Genomic DNA, 25,609 nt, shown 5'->3' on the forward strand with positions numbered 1-25,609 from the left:
ATTTTTTTAATTTATTTATTTATTTTCCTTTCTTCAGGCAATGTAGTTTGACTGGAATATTAGAGGGATAAAACAAAAACATCTTTTTCCTTCTGTTTTCTTTTTGTCTCATTCATGTAACCACTAAATAAAATGCTGGCAGCCGAAATATCTTAATGTTATTCCTCGAGGTGCAGCACAGTGTACCTCATTGAGACAATATATTCAATCTCTTCTTTGCATCATCTGTGAAACCTTTATCATTAAAATAAACACAGCAATTCCTCTTAAACTTCAGTGAAGAAAGAAGCTATAGAAAGAATGTAGAAAGAGGATTTTATTTGCAATTCCATAGCTTTAAAAATGCACTAAATACATTACTGTGATACTTATTTATGAAGTAAGATACTACACAGGTATGATACAATGTGATTTATTTTGCAGAGGAAACATTCCCATTCGAGGCCACCTGACACTTCATCTGAAATAATGTTACTAGTGAAATTCAGGAGTCTGAAGAACTGAATGTTTTTACTTTTTTTTGTTGTTACTGCTGTTTTTTGTGTTTTTGTTTTGTTTTGTTTTGTTTGTTTGTTTGTTTTCCTAATTTAAGTTTGTTAAAATTCTGGAATTTTTTTTTTTTTTCCAGAAGAGAGTTTTGGGAGAGTTTTGTTGTCACTTGTTTGCCTTTTATTTTCAGATTTCAGAACATACTGACAGTAAAAATAATTATATAACTATGTTATAGAAGGTGTTTTTCTTGTCTGTTGAAAGACCTATTTACAGTGTTGTTCAATGGTAACGTTAAAACTGGCCTACACTTGAACCAAACAACGGCGTTATACAGTTAAATTGTAATAAAATTAATACAAATTAAATAAAATAATTATTAATTATTAAAGTAAAATAAATATTATTTACATAAAAAAATATCTTAGAATTATCTACCTTTAAAACACTCCCCCAGAAAAGCAGCATTATTTTGTACTTCTTTTCATGCTGCTTGTGGATTTCTATTTTAACTCATATGTGAAAAAAAGAAACATCTTTCATCTCATTTTCTTTCTTTACAGAGAGTGGATTATGAGAGCAAGAGGAAACATAGTGTTAGAGTAAAAGCTGTAAACAGGTACATTGATGACCGTTTCCTGAAAGAAGGACCATTTGAAGACATAACTATTGTACAAGTCAGTGTGGTAGATGCTGATGAACCTCCAGTTTTCACTTTGGAGAGCTATGTGATGGAGATTGCTGAAGGAGCTGTAAGTGGCTCATTGGTAGGAATTGCATCTGCAAGAGATCTGGACAATGATGACAGCCCAGTCAGGTACCTAATTCAAAATCTAAACATGACTCAAATATAATCATAATATTTCCAAAGGCTACCAAGGTGATTTGTGTTCCTTATTTTGGTTCATGTTTACAGTTCATTGTGTTTTCATTGTGATAACCAGGATTATTCTAGGTTAAATCTTGACCCCTACCCAAAATAAAAATAAAATAGCTTCATGCATTTTAAGAGTATTTTGAGATAGGGCAATAGATTAAATACTGTCCTGGAAGAGGGCATGCATTACAGAAGAGCCAGGGTACCTCAACCAAACCTGTAAGTGCATGGAGGTGTTCCAGTCTATTTTCCAAAATTCTGGAGATATGTAGATATGGTTTCATTGCTGGGAGGAAGACGCAGAACAACTCCACTGGCATCTTCTCACCTCAACATGATCAAAATTTACCAATTCCCTACATCAGCTACTATAACCACAAAGAGATATTATATAAAAAGAATCCTCCAGGCTTTTAATTTTACAGATTATGCTGTTTCTTAAGGGAGAAAACAGGTAATTAATCTTTAAAATTGGGTTTATAATTAAAAATTGCTTATTGAGTTACTTGACATTACTGTACTCAGTAGTTTAAAGAAGTTAGCATTAAGGGGCAAATTAATGACATACAAAATAATTTATGGCATGTAGATTAACTTATTAGGTTCTCAATGGCAAAACCAAATACACGTATTCAGAAGAATCGTCAATGCAAAGCTATTTGCTATGTTTTCATATTAATTTACTGCTACTTTTTAAACAAGCTACATTAAATTAGAATAATAAAAAAGTACTTTTCTTCAAAGAAATGAGACATGGTTCATTTAGATGATATTGCCTGATATTGCAGAATCTCCAGTAACATGTAAACAGAGTGCAACTTTTGAATCTGAAATAGTTTGATGAAACTCACTATGAAGTGGATGTGTCTGAGTAGCCCTAGTACAGCAAAACATGCATTGCATATCTGAATTACTTTAAAATACAGCACCTAACATATAGCCGTTAATCTAATTTTGAAACTATTGTTATTATAAGTAATGACAGGTACTTAAAATATAGGAAACTGGCTGCGTTGTATCAGGACCCTAGTTTTTAAATAAAGAAAGCAAAGGTATGCAACAAAAAAATGCAGTAATAAAAGAAGTACATCAATTATTAAAAAAATAACTAAAATCCCTCCAACATTGATTTTCTAACAATTATCAGTGATTAATCAGATTAATAACAACAACAAAACAAAACAAAAAACATCCAAGAGAAACTGTATCAGAAAACCTCCAGCAAGCTTTGGATGCAGAGGATGAGGAATATACTTATAAATTATATATATATATATATATATATATATATAATTATATATATAATTTAAATAATATTGAATTGTGAGCTGCTAAAGCAGAAGTTTCTAAAAGGTAAGCCTTTGGCTTAAATGAAAAATACTATAATTGGTTTCGTTATGAGATTTCTTAATTTATTCTCTTAGTGATTTTCCAAACATGCTAAAAAATAACTATTAAAATGTTAGAGACTCATCAGAATGCAGACACATAGTCTGAGCTAGAGTCTTAAGTTCCAGTAAGAGATAAAAGGGGAGATTTAGATTGAGTATAAGGAAGATATTTTTACAGTAAGGATGGTGAAGCACTGGCACATGTTGCCCGGTGAGGTGGTAGAAACACTCTTCCTGGAGATTTTCAATGTTAGGCTGGATGGGGCTCTGAAAAGCCTTATCTAGCTGTTAGTGTTTCTGTCCATTGCTGGGGAGTTGGTCTAGATCTTACAGGATCCCTTCCAATTCAAACAAGTATAAGATTCTATGATAAAAAAGATTTTATCAAGCAAAATTAGAAATGCAAAAAAAGAGGGAACAATTAAACTTGTGAATTCCAAACTGGAATGATAAGAACTTTCAATCCTTCAATCAGATTTTTCTTCTCTGAAATTGGCTGCTTGGAGTTGTGACACATAGTCCTTCTTTAATGTCATGAATAATATCTGCAAATATTCTTTCCATCTGAACCAATACTTTTGGTATCTTTTTTCAGTCCATCTCTGGCTTGTGACCAGACTTTAACAATTTGAATGGTATGTATGTGTGCATGCGCATGTCTGCATATGGAAGTAGCCTGCAGAGCATTTTAAGTGACAACTCAGGAGCAGTGGACTGATTTGCATTCATCTTCTACTTTAGGGTTTTGTACCCTGCCCAGGTGGCACCTCATTATAGATAGTTGTCTTTCTTTATAATGCCCATTGCCTCAGCATCAGAGCATGTCAACAATGATAAAATAGATTTACCATTATACATCCACTTAACTGTTAGTGTTATTCATTTCACAAGTGGCACTTTCGCTGTTTCTTTTCAGCAAAGTCATTCTCCTGCTGTGAGCCTGAAGAATGAATAATACAATTCAGGTTCAGTTCATATTAATATAGATCTGAGATATATTTAGTTTTATAAAAAGAAGAGCTTTGATCTTGACAGCAGTAAATTTTGAATGTTTATAAGTGTACATTTTTCATTATTTCTGAGTTCTTGCTGCACACATTTATATGTATATATGCACGGTTCTGTTTTCTCATCTGACAGTAGCTTTATATGTCCCTGTTTCTGATAGGGATTTTCAGTATCAGGGAATCTCTCCCTTTTTTTTTTTTTTTTAATTTTAATGCAGGTATTCTATTGTCCAAGGCATGCATTTAAAGAGATTGTTCAGCATCAATGAACACAATGGAACAATCATTACAACTGAACCTCTGGACCGAGAGAAAACTTCTTGGCACAACATAACTGTTACAGCCACAGAAACTAGTGAGTAAGAATTTTAAGGAACACTGTGTTTTGTGTACTGCAAACTGTAATTATCCTCAGAATATGCCTTCTTTTAAATGAAGAACATATGCTTCCTTTTCTTTATATTACTATTGCTTGCTATATGAAGGAGCATTATTAAAATGATTAGTTACATAGAAGCAGAATATATTTGAGCTCTAAGGTCCTCTTCTCTTTCATAAAGGATGACCTTATTATACACACACACATATATATATGTATATAAAGAAATTGTAATAAGATTGAAACTGTAATGCTTTCAAGTTAGACTGAAGCATATGAATTGCTCCTATAGTGAAAGTACTTATGTTAAATTAGACCCTGGTTAATTTCACACCAGATTTTTGACTAGTATAAAATTAGCCAGGGTCTAATTTAACACCAGTCAGAAACTTGTGGCTCAAATTAATTCTGAATGTAAGGCTTAAATCAGCTAGACTTTGCCAATTTAATCTCTGAAACATCCTTTATATAGGGTTCACCTGTCAGTTTGTTTGAAAGTCAAATGCAAATTGCCTGTATTTGCACTTCTGGTTATCTGCTTGCCCTAACTCTGAGACAATGCCCCAGAAAATTAACAACTAACTATTGACTTACAAAGTGATTTAACAGGATTATTGGGATAGTATTTAATAACTTCACATTCTTCTTAAGGAGAAGAAACATACAAAACTGGAGGCTAATCAATAGATTAGACAGATTTTCTAAATACTCTTAGCATGCTTTTTTATTCCTGAATCTCAGTAAAAAAATATTTATTGGTAAATCTGCTTTAAACATATATTCATTGGTTGCACTTTTCCCAGAAGGAAGCATCCACTGTATCTGTGTCAGAATAGTACCGCTAGAAGTTCAATGCAGCAGAGCTGGCAGCAATTTTCACTGAAGTCTTTATTTTGTATTTGGGAATTTATGGTATTATCTTCCTTTTCAGCTTCTCTGGGATTTTTAAAACATAAATATATCTTACTTTTCATGTAGCTGGGCAGCTAGCAGGTGATGATAAAACTGATCTCTGGCATATTTTTTATCGTATCTTGAATAGCACTATAGAAACACAGCAGGATGACTTTGGTCTGGATTTTTCTGTTTAGCTAAACAATAAAAAAGAAAAGAATCAAATGGTAGAAACGAATGTCTCTTCAGCAGCAGGAGAAAGTGGATCTTTCATAGCAACAAAAGTTATTGTAAAGAAACTGAGCCCTCATTATTTTCATATACTTATTCTTTATTTCTTTAATGATGGTAAGATCACTATCTATAAAACTACATTCAAAAGCATTGAAGTTAGGTCACCTTGGTATGGTCATACCTGAAATGATTTATATTACGAACTAGTAGCATTTTATTCCTTGAATATAGTCATAAAATATGCTGTGTGCATGAGACATTTTGTGGATGACATTGTATCTCCACTGAAGCCAAATCAAAATGACATTAGACTTCATCCATACTACATATTAATTGCAGTTGAGATACATTTCATAACTTTGTTACGGAAGTAGCATCTCTGTAGGCCTATTGATGTCCCGGCATTTGTACAGGACTCAAACCTTCTGCCTCTATTGTGATAACAAGGATCAGAGATTAGAGACCTGTCTTCTATTGCAAGATTTGTGTCTTCATCATCCTATTCTCATCCTGTTGGGATAAATTATTTTAAAGGTACCCAGAAGCAGACCTTATTTACTGGACCTTAAACTTAAGCAGTGGGAATCTGCAATGTGTAGAGTCTTGTTCTACTTTATGCTATAAAGATGGTTCCAGATCAAGAGAAATCAAGTAAAATTTGATCAGGTGTTCTTGTTTTTTACTCAGCTTCCACTGAGTAAAAGGGCAAAGCATAAATAGAAGCATTCTAGCCATGCATGAGAGCAAAAAATCCTTAAGCAATCAGATTTACTTGGCAATGATTCAATAAGTTATATGATAATTGAGAAACTTTTTATTATTATTATTTGGAAGAGTGATATCTGTCACAACTTCTCAGTCAAACTGGGGTGAATGACAAAAGTTTAGGGGTGAATGACGAAAGTTCTCGGTGATAGCAATTGCCTTGAGCTTACTTTGATCTTCATTTATCTATATGTCTGTGCTAAAATTAATACTAGATTTATCTACACTCACCCTAAAGAGACAAATCATTTGTCTAAAGAGTTCTGCAAATATTCAATTACAGTGCATTTCAAAACTACTGCATGACTGCAGAATGTGCAGCTCTTTGAAGGTTTCAGTCTTGGAGCATATAATTAATTTTCACTTTGAACACATATAATTTTGTTGATAGACTTCTTACATTTTAAATTTGTTTCTTTTTTTGTTTTGTTATGTTTTTATTTTTTCTTTTTTATAGTTTCTTTTAAATATTTTGTATATTTTATATATTATGTATATATTATAAAGTAGCAGCTAAAGAAACCTGCTTCAGCATTATTATTATTTTTTAATTCAAGTTTCCTTTTACTGGCTGGTACTAATTCCAAACTTTTTAATACCCTGCAAGTATTGAGTTCTATTCTGTACCTCTGGACTGCTACTGCTTTTTTTCTCCCCCCCCCCCCGCCCCCCCCCCATAGCTCCAAAATTAATTGGTAAATTATTTTGATTCTTAGTAATTAGACCACCAAACTCATTCTTGACACTGATCCAGCTTATTGCATCTGATATTCTGTTCTCACATTTTATTTTCAAGTTGTGATCTCTCTTGGTGATTATGACAAAGATCTTTAGATTAATGTAGTAATGTAATAAGTCTAATGTATATTAACGGTATTGAGATTCTGACAACTATTTTTCTGTATAAAGAATAAAAGAAAAATCAGTATTGCCTGTTACTGAACTCCTGTGATTTCAGAAGGATTTGAATCACAGAATGGTTTAGGTTGGGAAGGACCTGAAAGATCATGTAGTATCAACTTCCTGCTGTGGACAGAGCTGCCACTCACCAGATCAGACTGCTCCATCCAACCTGTCCAGGGATGGAGCAGGAACTATTAATCAGTTTTCAGTGTAAAAAAGCTAATGATCTGTTAGGAAGTACAAATATTATATTACCTTTAACTTCTAGTGTTTTCCCCACTTCCCATGAAAAACAGACTTCTACTACAGTGTTATTTTCCAATGGCAATGTGGGGAATGATTTTTCTTGCTATTTTACCATACATTGAGGTTAAAATAAAAGTCCAAAACAAAAAAAGACAATCCAAAAATAGTGATGATGTGAAAAAGATGTGTAGGTCAGTTGGTGAAAGAAAACAGATGGGAATGACAGCTACATTCCACATGGTGCTGTGCTTGTTCAAGTATTTGACAGTAGGCATCCAATGTGGAATACATAAATTTTGGGAGCAAGCAAGTTAGGAACTGGGCTAAGTACTTGGGCTCTTTCCATGCCACTTTGTGTACGCATGAAGCCACCAAAGGTACTCCCCAACTCCCAGTAAGAATCATAAAACTTTCCTTTAGGTACCAGTCAAGCCACATCTCTGCCTTATACATGAAATCTTGACCTATGTAAAACAGATTCAGTCCTACAATATCATTACTAAAAGGGTTATGCGTTACTTTTTATATTTATTTCAAAACTAAACCAAGCATTGTTTCATTGCTCTTATATTATCTAGTGATTTCACAGGAGAAATAGCAATGTGAAACTGCTGAGCATCCAGCTGTTTTTCTCTATTTTAGTTGCTTTTGCTGCCACTTTGGCAAAAGACTCAAAAGTTTCAGCACAAATTCCATAAGATCAAAAACAAACAAACAAAAAAAAACCAACAAAAAAAACCAAAAAACATTTTTTGCAAGCAATGAGGTAATTATATATTTAAAAAGCAATGTAAGAACCACCCAAATCCTACAGTTTCAGATAAGGCAGAAAGATTTTCTCTTTAATGCCCATTTGACTATTTTAAGAAAATTCCTTCAGGTCTTCTGAATGAGGCAGAAGCAGTGATACTAACACACATCATGAGGTGCTATAATGAATATTCTTGCAAGTAACATGCTTTTGTTTTAGACAGAACAGTTTGTGATATTGTCAGGTCTTTAGGCTAACAGATATTTAGGGTTCGTGGAATTTTTAAAGATGATTTTATTCACTGGAAAATGTCTTGCATATATGGCCCTTATCCTACAATACAGTTAAGTTAATGTGAATGATACTGTTGCCATGAAAATTCTTGCCTCCTGCAGTAATGCATTACACTGGGGAGAAAATAGACCTTTCTAACAGCTAAGTGATGATTAGTGCTATCTAAGTGAGGATTGAATCTGCTGATAGATGATAGACTCCTCCAAGAGTATTCAGTATGTGCAGATCTTTTTTTCTGTTAATTTCAGGTGTGTCCTAATTTCAGCAGGAATAGAGTCAATTTTCTTCATAGTAGCTGGCATAGTGCTGTCTTGGATCTAGATTGAAAATAATGTTGATAATACATCAATATATTTCTCCATCTCCCTGCCACTGAAAAGTCTGAGGGCCTGCCAGGGAGGGAGCAGAACCATGACAGATGACCCAAACTGACCAAAACATTATTCTATACCATGTGATATCATACTAAACAATAAAACTCGGGGGGATTTAGTCAAGGTTGGATATCATTTCTCAGGAGCGGGCTTTGCTACCATTTCCAAAACTGAGAGGAGCTGGATTAATCACACTCTTTGTGACTCATGCTCGATTTGGTGTTCACCAGTGCCCCCAAGTCTTTTTTTGCAGAGCTGCTTTGGAGTTGAGTAGCACTTGTATACTGGTGCCTGGGGTTGTTATTCTCCAGGTACTGAACTCTGCACTTCTCCTTGTTGAACTTCATGCAGTTTTTTGTCGTCACAACTCTACAGCCTGTCAGGTTCCCTCTAGATGGCTGCATGGCACTCTGGTAAGTAATTTCCTCCTGTTTCAGGTCACATGCAAAATATGCTAAGAATGCACTCTATCATGTTATTGAGACAATTAACGAAGATGTTAACTGGGACAGAACCTCTGTTTGTTCCAGGCCTCCAACGAGACTTTGTGCCACTGACCACAACCATCTGCGTCTGGTTGTTCAGCTAGTTTTTGATCCACATCACTGTCTGCTCATCCGGCTTGTACAAGTGTAGCCTTACAACCGCAGCTGCCAGCTCCCTCAGCTCTCCTGGGTGCATGCCACCAGCGATCATGGAGTTGTGTATATCCAATTTCTTCAAGTATTCCTCAGCTTAATCTTCTACCAAGGACATGTCTTCCTAGCTCCAGCCATTCAGCCAGGCTGCTGAGATCTGGGATTCCTAAAGAAGTCTTGCTGTAAAGACTGAGCCAAATAGGGCATTCAGTACCTCAGTCTTTTCATTGTCCTGCATAACCGTATCTTCTCTTTTCTTAAGAGAGCACTCACATTTTCTCCTAGTCTCTCTTTTGTTATTGAGGTATTTGTAGAAGTCTTTATTGTTGCCTTTTTCCTGGAAAGATTCAATTCTGTCTAGGTTTTGGTTTTCCTAATTTAATTACCAGCTACTCAGAAAACATCTCTGTATTTATTCCAGGTTACTTGTCCTTTTTTCTACCCTATGAATGTTCCTTTTTTTTTGTTTAAATTTGATCACGATCTCTTTGTTCTTTCACGCAGGTCTACTGGACCTACTTTCACCTGACTTCCTCTTTATTAAGATGCATCACTCCTGAGCTTGGAGAAAGTGATCTTTGAATATTAACCTGCTTTCTTGAGCCTCTCTTCCATCTAGGGCTTTGTCCTGAAGTACTCTACCAAGCATATCTTTGAAAAAGCCATTGTCTGTTCTCCCAAATTCCAGGGCTGTGAACTTGCACTCTCCTCACTGCCTTAAGGATCTTGGCCATTTCGTGGTCACTGAAATCAAGGTTGCCTTTTACTTTCACATTCCTAGCAAGCCCTTCTTTGTTGGTGAGAATAAGGTCCAGTACAATATCTCTCCTCATTGGTTCCTCAGCCACTTGGAGAAGGAAACTACCATCAATGCACTGCAGAAACCTCAATTGCATATGCTCTGCTGTATTGTTTCTCCAGCAGGTATAGGTGTGGTTAAATTTCCCTGTGATCACCAGGGCTTGTGAATGTGAGACCTATCCATCTGTACAGGGCCTCATCCACTTATCCTTCCTGATCAGGTGGCCTGTACCAGACCTCCACTACAATGTCACCTGTCCTTTCTCTCCATTTAATCACAACTCACAAGCTCTGTCAGGTCCTTATCCCTCCTGATACTGATCTCCATGCACTCCCGCTGGTCATTGACATAAAGGGTGGCACACCTTATTTGACTCTTCAGCTGTTCTTTGTAAAGGTTGAGTATGACCAGTTGTGTAATCAATGAATATACAGATGTTATAACTAAGAAACATACAAGAAAGTTAGGCTAAACAGGTTATGAGTCTTCTGTAATGGTTCCATCCCTTCTCAGCTCCTCTGGCTCTATCACTAGCAAGGAAGTATGAGAATCAGGAAAATCCCTGACTTAGTGTATGTATTGTTCTGCAACAACTAAAACATTAGTGTGTTATCAATATTTTCTTCCTAAATCCAAGACACAGCGCCATACCAGCTAAATAAAATTAACTCTAGCCCAGCTGAAACCAGAGTTAGGTGACTCTTATGAACATTTGTATTGCATAGTTTGTTTAGACCTAATACACACACAGTTTTATAGAGTGTGGTTTTTCCTCATCTAAGATAGTTACAGTAATGTAACTTTGTATAAATGCAGTAATTGCAGGAATAGAAGTGCCTTATACAGACAAATTTTAATTTCCTTTTCATAGGGGAGGAAGATATATAGTTTTTTCTTATCTAAAGCTGCAGTAGCAAAGTCACCCATGTAACAGAGGCAGTACAGTTTTCACAAGTACCAAATGCCTGAGAATTAAATCTGTTGTGCAAATAATACTCAGAACAAAATTGTAATCTCAGTCTATTAAGTCTACCAGTGAGTAGGTAAACTCTGACTTCTTTACAAGTATATGCTTCGAAGTCAAATTTCTTGCTTTACTATTTACTAGGTAAATAGTATCCTATTTACTAGGATTAAGTATCAGTGTCCACTGGAAGTAATATATATGGCTGACAGTGGCAGAAATATTTTGCAAGTATTTAAGTTTTTGGTATGGTTTTCACTAAAAAGGTAAAAATCTTAAAATACCATGACAGGAGTGTAGTATGGTAAAAGATCATCATGTAAGTAACGGTAGCAAGAAAATGTAATTCATTTTCTTAAAAGCTTGTGACCAGTCACTACAACATCCTTTATTAGTACATCAAGCCGTTCTGCATGAACTAATCCTCATCTAATTTCTCCAAATCAGATTTTATTTTTACACTGAATTCCATTTCCAACTCAGTAAATGCAAGAGTGAAAAATCTAAACATTTATGAGAAATATCCTTACATATTTCAATATATATTATTGTATTTTAACATGATGTATTGGATAATTAAGACAAACAAACAACAACAACAAACAAAACCCAACACCTTTTTGTAGATAGAACTCTATTAAAACAAAAAGAAAAATCTCAGCACTTTCTGTTCTGTTTTAGCAATTAAGATTATGTTTTTTGTTCTAGCTTCAAAAGAACATGCTAAATCATTTTACAGGTTAAATTTGAACAAAATAAAATAAAAACAGTTTAGTATGTAATGCGTCTGTAGGTCTCAGTGGCTACTTTCTTCTCCATCAAATGTAATAAAGTTTTCTAATGTTACATTACCTCAAAATATATAGTAGTTAGTACGTAACATTGAATTTCTGCCTTTTTTAATCATTAGGAAATCCTGAAAAAATTTCAGAAGCAAATGTATATATCCAAGTTCTTGATGTAAATGACCATGCACCAGAATTTCCTAAATATTATGAAACATTTGTTTGTGAAAATGCAGTACCAGGTCAGGTAAGTGTGAATGAGTTAGCAGACATTTTTCTCATTATTATGAAAATTTAATTGGAGATATTAATGTTTTCTCTATTATTGACTACTGCAGTATTGCAAGCATAGGATGCATTTTGTCTAATTTCAAAATCAGTTCTGTTGATATGTGTATAATGTGAAATACCAATTTCAGAAGTCTGATATGTATTTTCCCCCCTTAATTGAAACAAAATAATACTGATAATTCTAAAAAGTTTCACAATACATAGAAAACAGTCTTAATTTTTGACAAAAAATCATATGACAAACATATAAAAGTAAACCAATATAGATTTCTTAAATCAACAGTTAATGCTTGAAATTAAATAACTCAGTATCAATTAATAAAACATGGAAACCTATAAAATTTGTATTTGTAATCTATTTCTGCACTTGTCTACAATATAAAAAAGCTCAGATTGTTTATCTTCCAAAGCTTTTATTACTCCACAATTGTTTTTTAATAAATAACATCTGTATATTAGCCCACTAGTGATTTCTCTTAAAAAGCATTTTTTAATTAAAAAGTAAAAAAAATAGTTATGTTTAACATTATAAAGTTTGAATGAAGGATGAAAAAGATCTTCCATTTCAATGTACAAACAAAAAGGTGCTCTAAATTACTTTTTAGGTTTATTACTCCCCTCCCCTTTTTTTTTTCATCAATAACAGTTTGTGAGAGTCTCAGATGGCTTTAGTTTGACATGTGGAGACCATTCAAAGAGCTAGTTAAATTGACTTCTCATTAGCAAATTATTTTAGGAGCAACAACAGAAAGCTGCTACTGATATGCATAATAACCACTTAGAGACTGTTATTATCCTTAATGTTTACAACTTACAACTGAACTGATAGACATATAGGAGACACATCAGCTATTTTTTCTCTTTTGATTTTAATTCTTTTGCACACGTATTAGAATGTTTATTCCTTTTCATCAGCTAGAAGCCTAGAGGTTATAAAGTGATTTTGTAAGTTGCAGTGGTTGTTCTTTGAATAATACAACTTCAGAAGAGTCAGTTTAAGTAAGGGAGGAGCTTAATCAGTACGTCACATGTCTTTGTTTAGGCAAACTTCTGCAATCATCTATAAAGACTCCAGGAATCTGCTTAGAGAGTATGAGCTGAGGTCAAAGCTTGTATTGATATTCTATCTCATTTCAATTTTTAAAGTAGCTTTCTCATTCTTTTTAGCTGGAAAGGATATGCTGAGAGATATTCTGGATACCTCCAGAATTCTAATTTCTCACAGCTGACTTGTGTCTGCTTTCATGAGATACGTTGTAATAGATTTGCATCTCCCAACTTACAAAGCTTTGAGAAGAGGAAAGCACTGAAGAAGGAAAGATAATGTCAAAAGTTAAATTTTATTTTAATGACTTTTTCTTGAGTCTTTCCTGATACACAATAATATATAAAAAAAGATTTTGTTTTTTTTTATGACTGAGAGACAGTCTTCTGAAATTTTACAATAGAAATGAGTGCAAAAAATATAGTATTATTTTGGCAACATCCTAAATCCACTCATCATACTTATCAGATATTTTGAACGTATTTTTCACTATTTGTAATATCTCACAACCCATAAGTCAGTTATATATTGACCACAACATGTTTTTTTCTTTCTTTCATGGAAGGGAAAAAAAACCCAAACCAAACCAAACCAAGAAAACAAACAAACAAACAAACAAAACCACTTTATCTGCCCTACCAGCATTAAATATATTAGTCTCAAAATAACTTGAGCCTGAAAGTAGCTATAAAGAATAGCTTTCCACCCAACTGCAGCTACAACTAGTGTCAAATCAATATTACAGTATAAGTAAGGTATCTAAAAACTGGGATTCTCTTTGAATTTATAGCTTCTTGTAAACTTGGCAGAGGATGACCAGAACCCTTTATTTTCTTCTTCTTAGATATTTGCAATCACGACAAAGAGTTGAATTCTAAAAGCAAGAAACTATAAAAACAATCAGGATGTAAAATGAGCCAAAACTATTCCAGAGACATCACAGTAAAAATCTATTTCCCAGAAAGCTTAATTCTAAAGGCATTAGTTATTTAACTTTTAATTTGTGGGACAAAAATTTGAAGTAAACTATGAGACAACTCGCATCTTGAGTAAGCAAGCTGAGCATCCAAAATAGACCTATATTTTGTGGATGTTGGGTTAGACCCCATAGCAGTTCTGTTATGCAGGAAACAGAACTTAGCTGAAGACAAGCTGCACTGGATACAAACTGAATTAATACTTCTCTAATACATATTAATCCTGGCAATTCTGAGTTCATATTATTTGGAGATCACATATGAAATGACTTCAGTGTTGCAGCTTACTTAGTAATTTTTGTTACTAATTACATATGCAGAGCATTTTAAACTAGAGACAAGAAAAAAAAAGCATTAATTTACTTACTGCTTTACCTTTAATAAATTAGTCATCAGTTAGAGTAAAAATGAAAACTACTCATTTGATACAGAAGGAAATAAAGAAAATCTTTACTTGAGTTCTACGGGTATGTGATTAACGTTGGGGCAATGCCCTCACTGACATCTCTTAGAATGTAAAAACATGATAAATCTGTGTAAGCACAATGTATTCTGATTGGCCTTTAAGCTATAGCCTTTGTACACTGTCACCAGGTGTAATCACTACTCTCATTATTAGCAATAAAATATTTTGAAATTACAGGTTTGAATTAAATTTTGCATATAAGAAGGGAAGAATATTAAGAATGCAAAGTTTCTGGGGGTATACACCACTCTTTACACTGTTTTGTGGATTTCAAACTTAGCTTGCTTTAAAGGAAAACAAACATTGAATTCCTAACTCTTTCATTAAAAGAAATCTTAGTCAGGAAGGAGTCTTCAAAGGCACAGGTGGAAGGCTGTAGTCGCTTCTGCTGACTTACTGTTGTTTTTGCTTTTAAAGTAGTGCTTGTAGCATTTGTGTGATTTCCGGTTTGGGGAAAGTTGAAAGTGCAAGACTATTAGATAGAAATATCTGTAAGGCACGAGATGACTAATAAAACTAAGCTCAAATTAGATATCTTTTTTTTGGCTTTTCATCAGCTAGATTTCCTTATAATCAATGATATCAGTGATTATTTTCACTACTATATGCGGATGGCCAGTTAACTAAATATTTACTGGTAAAAGTAAACAAACAAACAAACAAATAAACCCCACATTTTTATTATTAGCAGAAACATTTAGAATTCATTAAATATAAGGTTTTTACTTATTTACAGAGATAAAATATAATGAACGCTATATGTTATGATTTCATTTGGTCATGACACATTTGTAAATGAAGGCAACTTTATATTCCTGACCAGAAATAGGCCAAGAAAATCCATAATCAGTCTGTTATAATATTCATAATCAACAATTCAGTACATGAATTTGTAAACATCTCCCTTGCTGCTGCTACAATATATCAGATCAATGTGTTTGTGGGCTCAAAGGGATATATTTTGTATAGAGGAATTCATTCAAGTGTGTGATTCTTTTCTACTTCTTTTCATTTATGGAAATCTAATTTGCCCCTTGTCTTTTGATCTGGGAAATCATATTTTCTGAAGATTTTAAAGCCCATCTCTCCCAAACTGATGGAAAAAAGAACACAAAGTAAAATATTTGCAGAATACCAGTCTTGAATTGACTTTTTGGGTATGGGAGCTGGATATTTGTGAACAGATAACGTGTACTTAATATGTATTTGCAAATCTAATTTCTAGCATTAACCATTTAACGTTATATCTGATATGCTCTTTTACAATTTTAAAGGAGCGTTAGACACTTTAATTATTAAACAATTGTGCATATCTCTTTCCAGCTAATTCAGAGCATCAGTGCAGTGGACAAAGATGACTCAGCAGAAAGTCACCAATTTTACTTCTCGTTGGCTCAGGAGGCCACAAACAACTCGCGTTTTACTGTCAAAGATAATCAAGGTAGAGTCATTAAAAACTAATGAAGATGCATGGACATCACCCCCCTCACATTAGCAATTAGAAAATTATTCACTTAAAATGAAAATGTCATTGTAACTAAGCAGCAAAAGATGATTTCATGTCAAGGAAAGTAAAATATCTTAGATGAAAAATATAGTTATTCCTTTCAGTTTATACTCCTAATCTAAGAGACAATTTTAACAAGAAAGTTGGTACATCCCATTACTACTTATCTGTGCAACAAGACTGCCAGGAAGAAATTGCTGTTAGTACAAATCTGTTACTTCACCACATCAGCAAGAAGGGAGGACTCTAGGGAGTCCTCTCTAGGGAGACCTCAATTCAGCCTTCTATTGCTTGAGGGGAGCTTATAAATAGGAGGAAAATTGACTTTTTAAACTGCCTTTAAATAGTGATAGGACAAGGGGGAAGGTGGTCAGGCACTGGGAGAAGCTGCCCAGAGAAGTTGTGAATGCCCCATCCCTGGAGGTCTTGAAGGCCAGGTTTTATGGGGCCCTGGGCAGCCTGATTTAGTGGGTGGTAAGTCAGACCACATCAGGATCTTTAAGGTCCCTTCCAAACTAAGTCATTCTAGGATTCTATGATAAATAGAAATATGATCTGTTTTCCTAAAAGTTTAATCTACATTCCTTCATTACTGATGCCATCACACAAGTGTATCCTAGTGTTCTGGCTAGGTGATTAAATCAATGGAAATAAGCTCTGGAATGTTTAGACCATGTTAAATGGTAAACTGCTTTTCTCATAATCTTCAAAGTTAAATTAAAAGTTTTAATATGCTTTCCATCTTCCATCTTCATTAATGTCTCACTCAGTGCCAGGAGGAGATAACTTTCTAAATAAAGGTCAAATTCTATAAGAAGAATAAGACATTGCCACCTTTTCTCATTCTGCCCAAAATCATAGCAAAGCATTGCACAAGACAGTGCATCCAGTGGCTATTGGTGAGAAAAAAAGTCTTTTCAATCATCATATTTTCAATCCACAATCTTTAGCTTTCTACTGAATTTCACACGAGTAGCTAGGTGATCTGGAAGAGGTCCAGGGAGAAGCAAGAGAAAATCAACAGATCTGGAGCATTTTATCTCCCTAAAATTTGACTTAGAAACATGAAAGAACTTCAGTAGATTGCTTGCATAAATATTTTGTAGAGATAATTGCAAAAACTTGTGCTTTTTTTTTTCTTTCTACACATATGCACATAAGTAGTAATTCTCCCTGCCATTATATAAATATTCACGTCAGATATTTTTTTTTTTACTTTTTTCCATTTTACGCAGATTTAGTTAAGGTTATTTTGTTTTCCAAGCTAAGTTTCAGATTCAAGTTCGTTGATATGCAGCAGAAGCTGAACTTAATCTGCTTATTGGGCTTTATACAGAACTGATTTCTGAATGCTTATAGTTAAATACAAAGAAAGGTGAGAGCCTCTAGCAGCTTTTCCTTCATTTAGATAATAAGAGCTCAGCTAGATCAAGTTTTGAATTAGGGAAAGAAATAAAATATTATATCAGTGGACTTCTTTGCTTTCTGTTCTTTCAGTTTCCACATGCTCTCTCTGTGTGCTGTCAGGCACACTTTTGGAGACCTTTCACAGGTAAATTTCTGTATTTCATCTGCAAACTGCTGGATTATATACACAGCATCATTGTAAGAATCAGCTGATTGGCCAGAGCAGTGGGATGTTTTTTAGCTTTGAACATTAAAAATATAGCTTTAAAAACAAATTTTATTAGTGAAACTGGAAAATATATGACAAAATAAATACATTATTCACAGTTCACACAAGCAAAGGACACGTGTCCATAACTGGACTTACTTTCTTAACATCTATCATATTTAGCATTGTTTTTAAATAGGTTGGATTCCACTGCATTTTTGTTGTTGCAAAATGCGAAATGTATATCATGTACAATTTATCTTCTAGATAACACAGCTGGAATTTTCACAGCAGTAAGTGGCTTCAGTAGACAAGAGCAGTTTTATTTCTTCTTGCCAATCTTAATTCTGGATAATGGATCTCCACCACTTACAAGCACAAATACACTCACTGTCACTGTCTGTGATTGTGATACTGAAGTGAACACCTTATACTGTCGTTATGGAGCTTTCCTGTATTCCATAGGCCTCAGCACAGAAGCTTTAGTTGCTGTTTTGGCTTGCCTACTAATACTCCTGGGTAAGTATGAGTAAGATATATGGTTGTGTTTTCTTCTACAGTAGTTCAGATTATGTGGCAAAAGTGATTCCTAGACTGGGGAAAAAATAGAAATATTGTCTTATTGAGAAAAAAAAAACATAATAATGTAGATCTTTTGTTTCTTTTCTGCTTTCTAAAGCAATGCTATTTTTTCCAGTTTACCGTAAAATTTGATTCCTAACACAATGCTATAAAAGTTGGCTTTAGTTGATCCATGATTCTATTTATTTCTCCAGCACTAACATGAATAAAGATCTGGAAAGACAAAGTCTGTACTGAGCCCAGGTAAAGCTGACACAGTTATGAAAGGAGATGGGTTAGTAAAAGATACCTTTGGTAGAGAAATGCTCATTCTTCCTTAATTATGCCAAATACATAGCTAAGATATGTGTAATTTAATTAAAGAAAATTCTCTCAGAGAAAGCTTGTTTCTCTCTAGAAACAAGCAGGATGTTCCTCTGTCCAGACTGCTCAGCGTAGGAAAGAGGACGCTTAGGGGAAATCTTATCAACATGTTAAAAGTAATTGAAGGAAAGGTGTAAAGAAGATGGAGCCAGGCTCTTTTCAGTGATACACTGTGCCAGGACAAGAGGCAATGGGCACAAACTGGAGCATAGGAGGTTCCCCCTGTACACTGGGGAGAACTTATGCGCTATGCAGGTGTCTGACACTAACAAAAGTTATCCAGAGAGGTTGTTGGGGGGTTGGGGGGTCTCCTTGGAGATTGCCAGAAGCTGCCTGGACATGGCTTTGGGTGGCCCTGCTTGAGAAGGAGTTGGGCCACCTGACCTCCAGAAATAATCTTCCAAACTCAGCTTTTCTGCAATTCTGTAATAACAGCATTTTCAGATAACATTTTATTCAGATGTTGGACGTTTTCCCTCTCAAGAGGCATAAAATTATCCTCTACTACTTCTTGCAAAGTGTGGATGTGAAAAGGAGGCACCTTAAACAAATAGGAGATGTGCTTGTGAAGCCTCAATTATGCATAGTCAACAAATGACACTCACAAAACAGTCTGCACAGTCTAGTCTGGCATTTTCAGCCCTGCAAGACACAGTGTAGTCACAGTACTCAGGGAAACAGCTATTTTTTCCCTGGAAAGCATGCAATTATCTCAACTACATTTTCTCTTTTTCAAAAAAAGGGAATCGGACACAATATCCCTTGAAGTGTTTGATGAGTGACTTGACACTGACATACTATAACAGCAGGCCCATTGTAGAAATTATTCACCAAAGGCTAACTGTCTCTCCCAAATCTATGCCTGAGTTATGCTTAAGATTTTGTAGTTTGAGGCCAGGAAAGAAAGAAAGAAAGGTGATTAAGCTGGGTAGGTTTGTTTTATCAATCAAGCTGATGAGAATAAAGCCGCAGGGAAGGACTTTCAGCTCCAACTTCATCTTCTGTTACTTGTGGAATAATATGGCATATCCATGTTATGCTTTATAATAAAATATCACAGGAAATACCATACCCCAAAATATCACCACATAACTGACAGATCTTAGGGAAACAATTTTTCAACCAATAGTGCAACTCTACAAACAAACAAACCCAACATCAGAAAATGAAGGTGAAAACAGATTTCACTGGTATCAAATCATCATTTTAAATTGTAAAAACTTAGCATAACCCGTTTTTCAGAAACTTCTAAGAAATAGAAAAAAATATAATCATAAACAAAACAAGCAGGTAAACTGCAACAAACTATCTGACAGCTCAAATAGAATGTCTAGAAAAAAGGAATAAGAGCAGAAGTCTCATTGACTTATGAAACAAATTTTCAGAGATAAACGTCTCAATGTATTTGTTAGTGAGAGCAAATACAGTATTAACATTTATAGACTTTCATATCAATGAAAAAAAATATAAAACAATAGTAAATAAACCCGATTTTTCTTTTGTTGTTTGCTTTTCACATGAAAATTCATAAGGATGTAAAGAACATTCTTTTATCTACCCTCATTATACAGTATGACCTCAGCTAATCTAAGATTAACAGCATATAAAGCATGTTATCACTAAGCATAAGAAAACAGGATTGAAAATGATGTCTGGCAACTATTCTGATATAGTATTTTGATTTGTTGTAGTATCAATACAAGAAAATAAGAAGTTCCAGACAGATATTGGAATTATTTTAATGTTAGATTAGGGAAAAATTACATTGAACAAGTGAACATCACCCATATTCTGCATTCTATCCACAAGCTTATGGCCTTCTTTACCTTAGCACAAGGCATAGAATTTAGATCCAATTATTTCCTGTTATTTTACTTTTGATCTTTCAACTGAATCTCTGGATGAGAACTCACTGAAATTTCTCCTAGAATGTACCCATAACATAGTCCTACAGCAGCATGTACTGCACTGCAGCAGCATGCTTATGAGTTATGAATAAGGAGTTTATATGTCTTTGGACTCTTAGGATTATATAACATGCAGGAAAATGGAGAAAACCCACAGTTCTAAAAAAATAAAAAAATAAAAAAAATTACTTCTCTCTCTGAACAATTTGAGTAGATAGGGTGATTAAAACAATGAAAGAGTACTTTGTTATTGTTATATCTAAATGGAAGTAATCTTGCCAGAAATGAGTCAATTCTTGACTCCACAGCAAGGTCCAGAATACAGTAGATCCACCACTTCTCACTCCTGGTTTTCAAAAGAGAAAATGGGAATATATAATAGGGATTGGCTGTTTCTAGACTTCCCTGCACTTCCAGAGTCATCTTGACTGAGCTGAAAATTAGAATGCAGGCTCCCTTGACTGAAGTACTTACCTTTTGGTCTGCGCAAGCTTACAAATGGGCCAAAGTGTATTTCGAGGCTTGTTGCAGGATATCTGAACCTGGTCACTTGCTATGCATTTACAGAGTTGAGGACCACGCAAAGTAGTCACTGCCACTTCTTTATCAAGGCCATCTTGGTCACTTGCAGACAGATCTCTCTCAGAAGAAAACAGTTGCTGTCTACTGGGGCTATGAATATCATAAAAGTTAAAGTAAGAATATAGATTAAAAAAAATTAGACAGAAGTTAATATCCATTAGTTAAGTAATGAATTAAGCCCTCTCATGTATACTTAGGACAATTCAAAATTGAACAATTTGCAACTTACAGATGAGCATTAAATTTTATTCATTTTTTACTTTAGTTGATATTATGATATTTACTGTTGTAACTGTTCACTATGCAAAGGACTTTGAGAACTAGGAGTACTACATAGTTGTTTGTTTTTTAAATATAATTTAATAATTATAATTATATATAATTATAATAACATTATAAAAGTTTTTGTTTCCAGTGCATCCAAGTTTTATGCTAGTATTTCAAGATCTCATGAAACAGTATGAGAGGAAATAAGATGCTTCATATCCCTAAGGGAGGTAAAACCCCGTCATGATTGGCAGTTATATCATGTTATATCCTGAGTCATAACTTACAGTTAGAGCACCTGACATCCATCCTTTAGATATTTATAAGAGTTTATAAGATCTCCTCTTAGTCTTCCTTCTCCAGGCTGAACAGCTCCAAGTCTCACAGCCTTTCCTCATAACGGAGATACTTTCAGGCCCCAAATCAGATCTGTGGCTCTCAGCTGGACTCTCTCCACTAGCTCCCTGTCTTTCTTGTACTGGGGAGCCCAAACATGGACACAGCACTTCAAATGTGGCCTCACTAGGGAGAGGAAGATGGGAATGGATCACCTCCCTGAACCTGCTGGCTATATTCTTTTTAATGCACCCCAAGATATCATTTGCCTTCTTGGCCACAAGGGCACACTGCTGGCTCATGGCCAACCTGTTGTCCACCAGCGACATACAGATCCTTTCTGCAGGGAAACATTAATCTCTCTGAATGTTATAGAATATTTAAACTGAATTGTTCAGCTAAAAATGAAATGGTATAAGATTTTTAAAAAAATCTTTAAAACATATTTAAAAAAAGAAAAAAGATTCTCATATGTTAAAATTGGAGCTGTTCTTATTCATAAGCCTCCACTGCTACAGCATTACACAAAATTTAGTTATAGTCCTCAAATTTCTAAATCAATGTTGTATAAAAAATTGAGCCACACCCTGCATGATCTATGGAACTGAATTATTTTTGGCCAGTTGAGGAGGATATTTAGCTCTTTGCCTCATTTTTCATCTGTTCTTCCTGGGTCTCTAATGTGAAAGAGAGATTAAAAACTTTAAATTTTGAATATAAAATTGATATATTATGTGATAAAACAAAGCAGTTTCAAAAAACATAATCTGTTTCCATCACTGCTTCCAACTCTCATCTACTCAAAGAATTGCTCCATTTCATTCACCCATTTTATAAGTCCCTCTGTAGCAGTTTTTCCACCACATACTATACTCAGTTCAAAACCATAAAATCTGTAACAATCACAGTTCTATAAATTTGATAAGATAGTTTCACTTTGCAATTGCAGTGATATTAAGAAACGTTATTATTTTTAAAGGCTTTCTAGGCACATTCAAAGTCTCTGGCTTTGTTTATATTTTCCCCCGCTTTCTTTTTGTTTTGTTTTGTTTGTTTGTCTTGTCAGTGTTCTTTTCGGCGATTATAGGCATAAGACAGCAGAGGAAGAAGACTCTCTTTCCAGAGAAAGTGGAAGAATTCAGAGAGAATATTGTCAGGTATGATGATGAAGGAGGTGGTGAGGAGGACACAGAAGCTTTTGACATTTCAGCACTGAGGACACGCACTGTCTTGAGAACACACAAACCTCGAAAGAAAATCACCACAGAAATCCACAGTCTCTACAGACAGTCTCTGCAGGTTGGTCCTGATAGTGCTATTTTCAGGCAATTCATTTCAGAAAAGCTTGAAGAAGCCAATACAGACCCTAGTGCTCCTCCATATGACTCACTTCAGACATATGCATTTGAGGGCACTGGCTCTTTAGCAGGATCTCTCAGCTCCTTAGGCTCAAATATGTCAGATGCGGATCAAAATTATGACTACCTTGTAGGCTGGGGACCTCACTTTAAACAGCTTGCAGGCATGTATGCTTCCCAAAGGAGTACTAGAGATTAGTTATTGTTTGATCACTTGTTTTTTTTCCATAAGTTCTCAGCAACCAAAATCAACTCAGTTTTTAAAAAGGAGGTCATACCACATTCAAGCACAAAAATAAAGATCGAAATCTTGGATGTGGTGATTTTCTGAAAAATCATACCTATCATTATTTGAGAGGATGGGCATTCTCCATTTGAAAAAGAAAAAAAAAAAAGAAAAAAAAGAAAAAAAAAAATTAGAGTAAACTAAGATTGTGCTGCTTTGGATATCAAGATCCCCATACTGGGCACAGAAAACCTGGGTCTTGCAAGTACAGAAGAAGGAATATAAGCCATAAATTGTTATTGTAAATATTCTGTCATCCACAAGCTTTAAACTATTTCCAAAGTTGACTTTTGCTCTCACTGTTGAATATATTCATAAAACAAAGTTAAATATTCATATTTGTATAATGCTTCATTATATAAAAACACTTGTGTGACAAAGTAGAATACAATTGTCAGAAGTACTTAATAATCTATTTATTGTTTGTAAGATGATAAAATTAAAATAAATCTTCTTTCCTATAAACGTAAAAATAAATACCTGTTACAACACCAGCATACTAATATCTATAATGGAGCTATTGGGAAATACATAAAACTAATACTTATTTTAGCAAATAAGATAGGAAAAAAAAAAGAAATTAATTCAAGTTAGAATCAATATTCAACATAAATACTGTAGTCCACCATGTTATATTACTGTACTTATAACAAAATATTATCAAAGCATAAGTATTTATCTTTAAGAGTTTAAATATGACTGTTATACCAGCATAGAGCTATTTTTATTTTTTTTTATTATGGAATACAATATTATCAGAAGTAATCAATTTTGGCATAACACTATCATGGATCTTTAAATTTCTAAGCTGATGGTTATAAAACTTTGTGTATAACATTGGATAATAGGATAGAAAAATGTTCTAATGTTGATTCATTTCTTCTGAAAATGATCCTGTATCATTCTATTAGACTCAAATAAAACTTCAAAATTAATCTCCCACTGTGTTTTTTGCAAATAGTCTACAGTCAATACAAAGATATCTCAGACGATTTCTATGCTCTTACATATATAGCTACTCAGCAACAGTTTTGGATCTAAGTGTCATCAAATAATCAAATATAATCAAAACGTTCTGTCTGGAAAAAGGGACCCACTTGTTTTTTATTTATTTCTCTTCCATTAGTTGCTTACTTTACAGATTTTCAATCAATGTTTTCCTTCTTGCTCAGGATGGAAAAGACCTTAAAGATCATTAAGTCCAACAATAATCTAACCATACTACCCTAATTCTAGCAACCCTCTGCTAAATCATGTCCCTGAGCACCACATTCAAATGGTTTTTAAACACATTCAGGGATGGTGACTTAGTCACCTTCCTAGGGAGTCTATTCCAGTGCTTAACAGTCCTTTCTGTAAAGACATTTTTCCTGACGTCCAACCTAAACCTACCGCTGTATTGATGATTCTAATACTTGTGTTCAGCTCTCAAGTTGCAATTTTGAGTGTGTTCTTTTTTATATATATATACATATAATATTGTGCATATTAATTATTTGATCCAAGCAGCAAAGAGAAAGAGAGTGCCCTTATTGTTTGGAGATAGTGAGATCTACGGTTTTAGTATTAGGTTTATAGATTTACACAGATTTTACCCTAAAAAATCCACAGATAGCCACATTGGCCTTACTAGAATTCCTCATACTTTCATGTTGTATTTAGTACAAATAGGATAAAAATGCCTGATCCTTTCTCAATCGAAATAGTTTCTCTGTTTAGATGAGGAAGTAACTTTGAGTACCTAATCATGCTTTGCCTGACATTATGATTTCTTCTGTTGACTGTAATGAACTGTAATGATAGATAATTTTTGTAAACAATGTATACTGTTGTCAAATCCAGAGAGTTCTTTATGAAAGACAACGATGACCTACAATAGCTCTCAAATAATTTTTTTTTACCCATTATCCAAAAAAGTCCTAAAATCACATCTGTACAACAGGGAAACGGTGTTTATCTCTGAAGTAAGAAAATATTCTTAGTTGTTACTGGGCCGCATTTTGTTAGGTTCCTGATATTCTAAGTCAAACCTGTTGATTTCTTTCCACTTGTGAGAAATGAATCATTGGATTGACTATGTAACTTCATATTCCATTTGATAATTTGTACTTAATTTAGCTGAAAAAAAAAAAAAGATCTGCAGAAAAGTTTTATAGAAGTATCTGATTACCTAAGGGAAATGAAAAATTTGAGAGATTCCAACAATTACTAGTATGAAATTAATAAAGGAGAAG

General features: G+C 34.2%; 1 protein-coding gene across 4 annotated transcripts in view; it reads left to right on the forward strand.

The window, feature by feature from the left end:
- The window catches only part of CDH19 (cadherin 19), a 97,264-nt gene extending 72,954 nt beyond the window's left edge, over positions 1 to 24,310 (forward strand). For all 4 annotated transcript variants that reach the window (XM_042869399.1, XM_042869398.1, XM_042869397.1 and 1 more), the window contains 6 exons: positions 1,053 to 1,306; positions 3,983 to 4,119; positions 11,919 to 12,040; positions 15,896 to 16,013; positions 17,962 to 18,213; positions 22,798 to 24,310. In XM_042869399.1, the coding sequence (XP_042725333.1) occupies positions 1,053 to 1,306; positions 3,983 to 4,119; positions 11,919 to 12,040; positions 15,896 to 16,013; positions 17,962 to 18,213; positions 22,798 to 23,288 (1,374 nt within the window). In that variant the 3' untranslated portion in view covers positions 23,289 to 24,310. The remainder of the gene's footprint in view (positions 1 to 1,052; positions 1,307 to 3,982; positions 4,120 to 11,918; positions 12,041 to 15,895; positions 16,014 to 17,961; positions 18,214 to 22,797) is intronic.
- The last annotated feature ends 1,299 nt before the right edge of the window (positions 24,311 to 25,609 follow it).

The sequence above is a fragment of the Lagopus leucura genome, unplaced genomic scaffold, assembly GCF_019238085.1.
Source record: "Lagopus leucura isolate 7727_CA_CO unplaced genomic scaffold, USGS_WTPT01 Super-Scaffold_100002, whole genome shotgun sequence".
In the NCBI taxonomy this organism is placed as follows: Eukaryota; Metazoa; Chordata; class Aves; order Galliformes; family Phasianidae; genus Lagopus; species Lagopus leucura.